The sequence below is a fragment of the Bufo bufo genome, chromosome 5 (genome assembly GCF_905171765.1).
Source record: "Bufo bufo chromosome 5, aBufBuf1.1, whole genome shotgun sequence".
NCBI lineage: Eukaryota > Metazoa > Chordata > Amphibia > Anura > Bufonidae > Bufo > Bufo bufo.
Genome location: NC_053393.1, coordinates 5,492,867 through 5,505,054, shown reverse-complemented (window position 1 = coordinate 5,505,054; position 12,188 = coordinate 5,492,867). Strand labels below are relative to the sequence as shown.

Here is a 12,188-nt window from a genome sequence, read left to right as displayed (position 1 = left end):
CTGCCACGTGTGAACATACTATTATGGGACAGCTTTTCTAGGGCACAAAGAAGAAATGACAGAACAAGTTCTGGACTCCCAACATCTCAATGTTTTGAAAGAAGCTGCATTGTTATCATCATCTGCATTGTTGAGACCAGGCCATCCCTCAAAACTCAGAAGATGGGACATGAATTGCCACCATCTGCATTCCCCCCCATTCACTGCTGAGACCAGACTGTCCTACAACACTCAGAAGAAGGGACATGGATCATCACCATCACTCCACACTACATAGACCAGACCGTCCGTCAACACTCAGTGAAGAGACAGACATTGTATCGTCATCATCAGCCCGCACTGCTGAGACAAGGCCTCCGCTCAACACTCAGAAGATGGGACACGGATCATCACTATCACTCTGCACTGCGGAGACCAGGCTGTCCCTCAACACTCAGTGAAGAGACAGAAGCTGTATCATTATCATCCCACACTGCCAAGAACAGGCCATCCCACAACACTCAGTGAGGACACCAAAGATGAATCGTCATCATCATCCCACACTGCCAAGATCAGGCCATCCCACAACACCAAAGATAAATCGTCATCATCATCACCCTGCACGGCCTAGACCAGGTCGTCCCTCAACACTCAGCATCAGGGCAAGAAGACAACTTGTGAGGAAAGCAGCAGATGGTAGTCAATCACTACAAAGAAGCCATACAGTCCGGTGGCCGAGACTGCAGCAAACCCAGATGAAGAGCTCTGACTACAACTGTATGGGAGAGCAGCAAGAAAGAAGCCATTACGCAAGATAAACCACATCATGGCGCCATGGTGATCTGGCTACAATGTGGGACAGGGACTTGTAATCAGAGGGGACAAAACATAACACTGGCCAATCTTCAGCAAACACCACTGACACATGTAGGGGGGGGGGGGCTGCATGACCATGAGGAGAATTTGACCTACTGTATTCTAAAACACTGCTGCCTGGGAGAAACATCACCTTCCAGAAGGACAATGATCCGGAGGAAAAAAAAAAAAAAGGTCGGGCCACATCTCATCCAGCTCAAGAATCTGTGGCCACAAGGGTCATCCAGCAACCAGGAGCAGATCTGTCTGGAAAAATGTGCAAAGATAAACCCAAATAGTGTAGAAAGCTTCTGAAAATGCCCCACCATATGAAAGATGGTTTTGCAGTAAAAGTACAAATCTAAAGAGGTTGAGTACTTAAAAATGCTAACAAAAAATGCATCGTTCAACAGTAGGTTGACCGGTGGGGGAAGGGACGTTGCTAGGTGGAATACTTTTGCAAGACACTGGAAATAAATAGAAGCAGCAATATCTTTAATAAAACATTATTCACATTTAATGTGTAACCTTATAAATTGGCGAATGAAGAAAAAAATTGCACAGAAGCTTCTTCGAGACTAGATTGTGAGCTTCCAGGCCCTCACCGCACAACTAGGAATGGTCAATGCTAGTATTTCCCCAGATCCTTCTTTAAACAATCAGAATATGCCATTTTATGGCCTATCAGGTGAGCACTGCAGCTGGAGACCTCAAGGTCGAAGATGAGAGTCTTGGTCTCACCCACCCCAGCACCCCAATATTTCCCATTACGAAAAATCAGCACGTCCCTCCGCCACCAGCTAAAAAATCCACTGTAAATAGACCTTTGAGTCTTGCTACTGAATGAGGTTAAAAATGGTAACTGGTAGATCCACCAAGTAAAGCTAGGTGGTCAATTCAGAACCTTAGTGACAACTATGGTATTTTTAAGGATGAAGATAATGGTTATCACTAAGAAAAAGATACTTATAAAAAAAGACCTAAACAATATCAAGAAGTTTTTGATTTTGGACCAGGAATGACTTTGATACCTTCAGTGAAATGATCAACTCAAGCTTTATTTAAGGCTGTTTTATACCAACTGATTATCTGACCAATTTCTTTCCAATCAGACCAATAGTTGGTGTGAATAACAAAAGATCTGTCTGTGTAAACGGCCATCTGAAGAATGATTGGTCAGACAATCTGTCAGAATATCTGTTGGTGTAATACAGCCCTTAGGGTCTAATGAAGGTATCAGTGCTTTTGTGGCACGAGATGGTTTTCCTCAGGACTAGGTACACGATAGATTTTAATGAGATTAGTCCTATGATGGGTTCCTGAGATGTATTGACCATATACTGATGGGTAGGAGGACCTGCTCAGAGCAGCCACGTGTCCGTGTGTTGAATGCAATAACAAGACTGTAGCAGGACCTCATTGAGTTCTGGGTAAGTCTGTGTCTGCCAGTTCGGAAGCAACGTGTGTGCGTTAAACATTTGAAGTTTCGGAGTGCCAAACTTCAGTAAGTCGTACAAACACGACCATCGGGTTTGAAGGGCAACGCGGGTTCTACGATTCAAGATGATTCCCCTGATGGTTTTCTTAACCTTAAGTTCTTTCAGGGATGGTAAATCCAGGTGGCTGAACACCAGTCCCCGACTCTGAGACACATCTAAAAACTCTAGAGACTTAGACTCCATAGGGTAAGATACTCCCAAGTCCTTCACAGGAACCAGAACCTGAAGAATTAAGGTCTTCAGCTTCGGAAGCGACCGTGTAAGCTGTTGCATGGTTTCCGGCCGGACACTCTTAAAAACCCAGAAATAGTTCAGTTCTAACGTGTTGAGATGCTGGAAGTGTGTGAGAAGCGTTACTGAATGTTCTGACCAATCAAATGGCAGCTTCATGCGGCTCAGTTTGGGGGATGTACGGGTGAGGCGTTCAAAAAGAGTCTGGAAGCTGTTAAATTGATCTGTCTTGGCTAGACATATTTGAGCCATGCTACCGGGAGGGTAAATATCAAGAGGCTCCAGATGCGTCAATGTCCAATTCAGCTCCAACTCCTGAAGGTCTCCACAGTGAACGCTATCAAGAAACTGGAGGAGGAAGTTGGCCCATTTGGTTCTCTGGTCTCCCAAATCAAAACTAGCCCGAAGGACCAACAAGCTGGCACTGCGGGACGTGAGATGGTAAGCATACTGGTGCACCCACTCCTTCCACCGCTCAAACTCTCTCACCGAAACCAGCACCCCGTCCATGCCCGAGAGGACAGCCCCGAGCCTCATGAAGTCCGCCACCCTCCAAAGGCGTGGCGTACGCATGAGTTTACTCCAGTTCGAGCAGACCATGGCAGCCGTGCACTTCTCTACTTCAGAGAGGAATGAGAAGACGTGGAGCTGGCAGTCAATAGGCAAGAGGCTAAAGGGGAAGGAACCCTGGTTCTTAGCCCTGTGACCTCTGGGTCCTGATTTAGCAGACATGGAGAAACCATCCTGAGAGGATGAACAGCTGGACTCAGAGGAACCTTCTGATCCTGAAGATGGGTCCTGCCGGAAAAGCTTTCTTTCTCGGGACATCTTTCAAGGACATTACAAAGAGACACGAGGATCCTAAGGAGTCACTCCTGGAAATTTAACAGGACATAGAAGATCATACACATAAGATACTAACTGTACATCAAGTATACAAGATCGATGAAACATCAATAAAAACACAGGTAAGCCTTCTATAGGCTGCTCTTCTACATACAGTCTATACTTAGATCCTCCAGATATATAGATATATATACACACACAAACATTATCTTGAGGTGCCTCATATATCTACACGTACCTGAATACTCCGCTCCTCTATAGGTACCTTACATATATACACATCCTGACTATAATCTGTTACTCTATAAGTGCCTCACATATATACACACCCTGACTATACACCGCTCCTCTATAGGTCCTCACATATATACACACCCTGACTATACACTGCTTCTCTATGGGTCCTCACATATATACACACCCTGACTATACACTGCTCTTCTATAGGTGTCTCACATATATATACACCCTGACTATACACTGCTCCTCTATAGGCTCCTCACATATACACTCACCTAAAGAATTATTAGGAACACCATACTAATACGGTGTTGGACCCCCTTTTGCCTTCAGAACTGCCTTAATTCTACGTGGCATTGATTCCACAAGGTGCTGATAGCATTCTTTAGAAATGTTGGCCCATATTGATAAGATAGCATCTTGCAGTTGATGGAGAATTGAGGGATGCACATCCAGGGCACGAAGCTCCCGTTCCACCACATCCCAAAGATGCTCTATTGGGTTGAGATCTGGTGACTGTGGGGCCATTTTAGTGCAGTGAACTCATTGTCATGTTCAAGAAACCAATTTGAAATGATTGGAGCTTTGTGACATGGTGCATTATCCTGCTGGAAGTAGCCATCAGAGGATGGATACATGTTCTCATTCTGTTTACCCCAAATTCGGACTCTACCATTTGAATGTCCCAACAGAAATCGAGACTGATCAGACCAGGCAACATTTTTCCAGTCTTCAACAGTCCAATTTTGGTGAGCTCGTGCAAATTGTAGCCTCTTTTTCCTATTTGTAGTGGAGATGAGTGGTACCCGGTGGGGTCATCTGCTGTTGTAGCCCATCCGCCTCAAGGTTGTGCGTGTTGTGGCTTCACAAATGCTTTTCTGCATACCTCGGTTCTAACGAGTGGTTATTTCAGTCAACGTTGCTCTTCTATCAGCTTGAATCAGTCGGCCCATTCTCCTCTGACCTCTAGCATCCACAAGGCATTTTTGCCCACAGGACGGCCGCATACTGGATGTTTTTCCCTTTTCACACCATTCTTTGTAAACCCTAGAAATGGTTGTGCGTGAAAATCCCAGTAACTGAGCAGATTGTGAAATACTCAGACCGGCCGTCTGGCACCAACAACCATGCCACGCTCAAAATTGCTTAAATCACCTTTCTTTCCTATTCTGACATTCAGTTTGGAGTTCAGGAGATTGTCTTGACCAGGACAACCCCCCTAAATGCATTGAAGCAACTGCCATGTGATTGGTTGACTAGATAATTGCATTAATGAGAAATAGAACAGGTGTTCCTAATAATTCTTTAGGTGAGTGTATATACACAATGACTATACACTGCTTCTCTATAGGCTCCTCACATACAGTACAGACCAAAAGTTTGGACACACCTTCTCATTCAAAGAGTTTTCTTTATTTTCATGACTATGAAAATTGTAGATTCACACTGAAGGCATCAAAACTATGAATTAACACATGTGGAATTATATACATAACAAACAAGTGTGAAACAACTGAAAATATGTCATATTCTAGGTTCTTCAAAGTAGCCGCCTTTTGCTTTGATTACTGCTTTGCACACTCTTGGCATTCTCTTGATGAGCTTCAAGAGGTAGTCCCCAGAAATGGTCTTCACTTCACAGGTGTGCCCTGTCAGGTTTAATGAGGGGGATTTCTTGCCTTATAAATGGGGTTGGGACCATCAGTGGCGTTGAGGAGAAGTCAGGTGGATACACAGCTGATAGTCCTACTGAATAGACTGTTAAAATTTCTATTATGGCAAGAAAAAAGCAGCTAAGTAAAGGAAAACGAGTGGCCATCATTACTTTAAGAAATGAAGGTCAGTCAGTCAGCCAAAAAATTGGGAAAACTTTGAAAGTAAGGGCTATTTGACCATGAAGGAGAGTGATGGGGTGCTGCACCAGATGACCTGCCCTCCACAGTCACCGGACCTGAACCCAATCGAGATGGTTTGGGGTGAGCTGGACCGCAGAGTGAAGGCAAAAGGGCCAACAAGTGCTAAGCATCTCTGGGAACTCCTTCAAGACTGTTGGAAGACCATTTCAGGGGACTACCTCTTGAAGCTCATCAAGAGAATGCCAAGAGTGTGCAAAGCAGTAATCAAAGCAAAAGGTGGCTACTTTGAAGAACCTAGAATATGACATATTTTCAGTTGTTTCACACTTGTTTGTTATGTATATAATTCCACATGTGTTAATTCATAGTTTTGATGCCTTCATAGTCATGAAAATAAAGAAAACTCTTTGAATGAGAAGGTGTGTCCAAACTTTTGGTCTGTACTGTATATACACCCAGACTATACACTGCTCCCCTCTATAGATCCTCACATATATACACACCCTGACTATACACTGCTCCTCTATAGGTCCTCACATATATATACACCCTGACTATACACTGCTCCTCTATAGGTCCTCACATATATACACACCCAGACTATACACTGCTTCTCTATAGGTCCTCACATATATACATACCTGACTATACACTGCTCCTCTATAGATCCTCACATATATATACACCCTGACTATACACTGCTCCTCTATAGGTCCTCACATATATATATACACCCTGACTATACACTGCTCCTCTATAGGTCCTCACATATACACACCCTGACTATACACTGCTCCTCTATAGGTCCTCACATATATACACATCACTGACTATACACTGCTCCTCTATAGGTCCTCACATATATATATACACCCTGACTATACACTGCTTCTCTATAGGTCCTCACATATATACACCCTGACTATACACTGCTTCTCTATAGGTCCTCACATATATACACACCCTGACTATACACTGCTCCTCTATAGGCTCCTCACATATACACACCCTGACTATACACTGCATCTCTATAGGTCCTCACATATATACACCCAGACTATACACTGCTCCCCTCTATAGATCCTCACATATATACACACCCTGACAATACACTGCTCCTCTATAGGTCCTCACATATATACATACCTGACTATACACTGCTCCTCTATAGATCCTCACATATATATACACCCTGACTATACACTGCTCCTCTATAGGTCCTCACATATATACACACCCTGACTATACACTGCTCCTCTATAGGTCCTCACATATATATACACCCTGACTATACACTGCTCCTCTATAGGTCCTCACATATACAGTCATGTGAAAAAATTAGGACACCCTTTGAAAGCATGTGGTTTTTTGTAACATTTTTAATAAATGGTTATTTCATCTCCGTTTCAACAATACAGAGAGATTAAAGTAATCCGACTAAACAAAGAAAACTGAAGAAAAGTCTTTTCAAGATCTTCTGTAAATGTCATTCTACAAAAATGCCTATTCTAACTGAGGAAAAAGATAGGACACCCTTGCCCCTAATAGCGAGTGTTACCTCCTTTGGCTGAAATAACTGCAGTGAGACGGTTCTTGTAGCCATCTACCAGTCTTCGACATCGGTCTGAGGAAATTTTACCCCACTCCTCAATGTAGAACTTTTTCAGCTGTGAGATGTTTGAGGGGTTTCTTGCACGTACAGCCCTTTTCAAGTCACCCCACAGCATCTCAATGGGATTCAAATCTGGACTTTGACTTGGCCATTCCAGGACTCTCCATTTCTTCTTTTTCAGCCAATCTTTGGTTGATTTACTAGTATGTTTTGGGTCATTGTCATGTTGCATGGTCCAGTTCCGCTTCAGCTTTAATTTTCTAACTGATGGTCTCACATGTTCTTCAAGCACCTTCTGATACACAGTAGAATTCATCGTGGATTCTATGATGGTGAGCTGACCAGGTCCTGCTGCAGCAAAGCAGCCCCAAACCATGACACTTCCACCTCCATGCTTCACAGTTGGTATGAGGTTCTTTTCCTGGAATGCTGTGTTTGGTTTACGCCAAACATGTCCTCTGCTGTTGTGTCCAAATAATTCAATTTTGGACTCATCTGTCCAAAGAACATTATTCCAGAAGTCCTGGTCTTTGTCAACTTTATCTCTGGCAAATGTCAGTCTGGCCTCGATGTTTCTCTTGGAAAGCAAAGGTTTCCTCCTTGCACACCTCCCATGCAAGTTAAACTTGTACAGTCTCTTTCTGATTGTAGAGGCATGTACTTCTACATCAACAGTAGCCAGAGCCTGCTGTAGTTCTCGAGATGACACTTTAGGGTTTTTGGAGACCTCTTTTAGCATCTTGCGGTCTGCTCTTGGGGTGAACTTGCTGGGGCGACCAGTCCTGGGCATGTTGGCAGTTGTTTTGAAAGCCCTCCACTTGTAGACTATCTTCCGGACAGTGGAATGGCTGATTTCAAAATCTTTTGAGATCTTTTTAAATCCCTTCCCAGACTCATAGGCTGCTACAATCTTTTTTCTGAAGTCCTCTGACAGCTCTTTTGCTCTCACCATGGTGCTCACTCTCACTTCAACAGTCAGGAGCACACCAAACTAAATGTCTGAGGTTTAAATAGGGCAAGCCTCATTCAACATGCAGAGTAACGATCTACTAATTATGTGCACCTGGTGTGATATACCTGTGTGAGATCTGAGCCAATTCAAGAGGGAATACATGTGAGGGTGTCCTATCTTTTTCCTCAGTTAGAATAGGCATTTTTGTAGAATGACATTTACAGAAGATCTTGAAAAGACTTTTCTTCAGTTTTCTTTGTTTAGTTGGATTACTTTAATCTCTCTGTATTGTTGAAACGGAGATGAAATAACCATTTATTAAAAATGTTACAAAAAACCACATGCTTTCAAAGGGTGTCCTAATTTTTTCACATGACTGTATATACACCCTGACTATACACTGCTCCTCTATAGGTCCTCACATATATACACACCCTGACTATACACTGCTCCTCTATAGGCTCCTCACATATATACACCCTGACTATACACTGCTCCTCTATAGGTCCTCACATATATACACACCCTGACTATACACTGCTCCGCTATAGGTCCTCACATATATACACACCCTGACTATACACTGCTCCTCTATAGGTCCTCACACATATATACACCCTGACTATACACTGCTCCTCTATAGGTCCTCACATATATACACCCTGACTATACACTGCTCCTCTATAGGTCCTCACATATATACACACCCTGACTATACACTGCTCCTCTATAGGCTCCTCACATATATACACCCTGACTATACACTGCTCCGCTATAGGTCCTCACATATATACACACCCTGACTATACACTGCTCCTCTATAGGTCCTCACACATATATACACCCTGACTATACACTGCTCCTCTATAGGTCCTCACATATACACACCCTGACTATACACTGCTCCTCACATATATACACCCTGACTATACACTGCTCCTCTAAAGGTCTTCACATATATACACACCCTGACTATACACTACTTCTCTATAGGTCCTCACATATATACACACCCTGACTATACACTGCTCCTCTATAGGTCCTCACATATATACACACCCTGACTATACACTGCTCCTGTATAGGTCCTCACATATATATACACCCTGACTATACACTGCTCCTCTATAGGTCCTCACATATATACACACCCTGACTATACACTGCTCCTCTATAGGTCCTCACATATATACACCCTGACTATACACTGCTCCTCTATAGGTCCTCACATATATACACTGCTCCTCTATAGATCCTCACATATATATACACCCTGACTATACACTGCTCCTCTATAGGTCCTCACATATATACATACCTGACTATACACTGCTCCTCTATAGATCCTCACATATATATACACCCTGACTATACACTGCTCCTCTATAGGTCCTCACATATATACACTGCTCCTCTATAGATCCTCACATATATATACACCCTGACTATACACTGCTCCTCTATAGGTCCTCACATATATATACACCCTGACTATACACTGCTCCTCTATAGGTCCTCACATATATACACACCCTGACTATACACTGCTCCTCTATAGGCTCCTCACATATATATACACCCTGACTATACACTGCTCCTCTATAGGTCCTCACATATATACACTGCTCCTCTATAGATCCTCACATATATATACACCCTGACTATACACTGCTCCTCTATAGGTCCTCACATATATACACACCCTAACTATACACTGCTCATCTATAGGTCCTCACATATATATACACCCTGACTATACACTGCTCCTCTATAGGTCCTCACATATATACACCCTGACTATACACTGCTTCTCTATAGGTCCTCACATATATACACCCTGACTATACACTGCTCCTCTATAGGTCCTCACATATATACACACCCTGACTATACACTGCTCCTCTATAGGTCCTCACATATACACACCCTGACTATACACTGCTCCTCTATAGGCTCCTCACATATACACACCCTGACTATACACTGCTCCTCTATAGGTCCTCACATATACACACCCTGACTATACACTGCTCCTCTATAGGTCCTCACATATATACACCCTGACTATACACTGCTCCCCTCTATAGGTCCTCACATATATACACCCTGACTATACACTGCTCCTCTATAGGTCCTCACATATATACACCCTGACTATACACTGCTCCTCTATAGGTCCTCACATATATACACCCTGACTATACACTGCTCCTCTATAGGTCCTCACATATACACACCCTGACTATACACTGCTCCTCTATAGGTCCTCACATATATACACCCTGACTATACACTGCTCCTCTATAGGTCCTCACATATATATACACCCTGACTATACACTGCTCCTCTATAGGTCCTCACATATATATACACCCTGACTATACACTGCTCCTCTATAGGTCCTCACATATATACATCCTGACTATACACTGCTTCTCTATAGGTCCTCACATATACACACCCTGACTATACACTGCTCCTCTATAGGTCCTCACATATACACACCCTGACTATACACTGCTCCTCTATAGGTCCTCACATATATACACCCTGACTATACACTGCTCCTCTATAGGTCCTCACATATATATACACCCTGACTATACACTGCTCCTCTATAGGTCCTCACATATATATACACCCTGACTATACACTGCTCCTCTATAGGTCCTCACATATATACATCCTGACTATACACTGCTCCTCTATAGGTCCTCACATATATATACACCCTGACTATACACTGCTCCTCTATAGGTCCTCACATATATACACACCCTGACTATACACTGCTCCTCTATAGGTCCTCACATATATACACACCCTGACTATACACTGCTCCTCTATAGGCTCCTCACATATATACACACCCTGACTATACACTGCTCCTCTATAGGCTCCTCACATATATACACACCCTGACTATACACTGCTCCTCTATAGGTCCTCACATATATACACACCCTGACTATACACTGCTCCTCTATAGGCTCCTCACATATATACACACCCTGACTATACACTGCTCCTCTATAGGTCCTCACATATATACACACCCTGACTATACACTGCTCCTCTATAGGTCTTCACATATATACACCCTGACTATACACTGCTCCTCTATAGGTCCTCACATATATATATATACACACCCTGACTATACACTGCTCCTCTATAGCTCCTCACATATATACACCCTGACTATACACTGCTCCTCTATAGGTCCTCACATATATATACACCCTGACTATACACTGCTCCTCTATAGGTCCTCACATATATACACATCCTGACTATACACTGCTCCTCTATAGGTCCTCACATATATATACACCCTGACTATACACTGCTCCTCTATAGGTCCTCACATATATACACATCCTGACTATACACTGCTCCTCTATAGGTCCTCACATATATACACCCTGACTATACACTGCTCCTCTATAGGTCCTCACATATATATATATACACACCCTGACTATACACTGCTCCTCTATAGCTCCTCACATATATATACACCCTGACTATACACTGCTCCTCACATATATATACACATCACTGACTACACTCCGACATGTCCCCCCGTGTACACAGATATATACCTCAGTTGTGAACAGTTTGTTCTGTTCTAATAAAGTTCCGTGAAATTACAGAGTCCATATTCAGCGCAGGACGTCATGGACTTCTCTATGGTAATAAAAATGGTACGACAGCCGCCATGTTACTGCTCCCGGAAGTCAGCTGAAGCCGCCGGAAGTGGACGGTGCGTCATGTTGGTGCACTCTGTGAGGTGTAGGAGGGTCTGATGAGGCTTGTGTCTAAACTCCAGACACCAAACGGACCTGGTCCTTTTGCAGTATGGGAAATAGCCAGCTCTCTAAGAGCTGTCTAAACTCCATGCACGGCACGGACCTCTCGGCCCCCTAGTGGACGCGTCCGGAACAGTGATTTGGCTAAACTCCAGACACGGCGCGGACCTCTCGGCCCCCTGGTGGTCAGGTCCGGAACTATGATTGGATTTAGCAGATTCAGAATTGACTAAACTCCATACTCCGTAAGGACCTTCTTAACCCTTTGTGGTATGTGATCCATTACAATTAATTTTGCCAAATAAA

The 12,188-nt window shown here is 43.4% G+C and overlaps 1 protein-coding gene across 1 annotated transcript; it reads right to left on the bottom strand.

Annotated features, from left to right (window-relative positions):
• Window positions 1-1,308: 1,308 nt before the first annotated feature.
• LOC121002049 lies at window positions 1,309-11,877 on the bottom strand. The gene is made up of 2 exons (XM_040433351.1): window positions 11,676-11,877; window positions 1,309-3,439 (listed from the first exon to the last, which is right to left on the bottom strand). The coding sequence occupies exon 2, from the start codon at window positions 3,390-3,392 to the stop codon at window positions 2,196-2,198; it is 1,197 nt and encodes a 398-aa protein (XP_040289285.1). The 5' UTR covers window positions 3,393-3,439; window positions 11,676-11,877; the 3' UTR covers window positions 1,309-2,195.
• Between the last annotated feature and the right edge of the window lie 311 nt (window positions 11,878-12,188).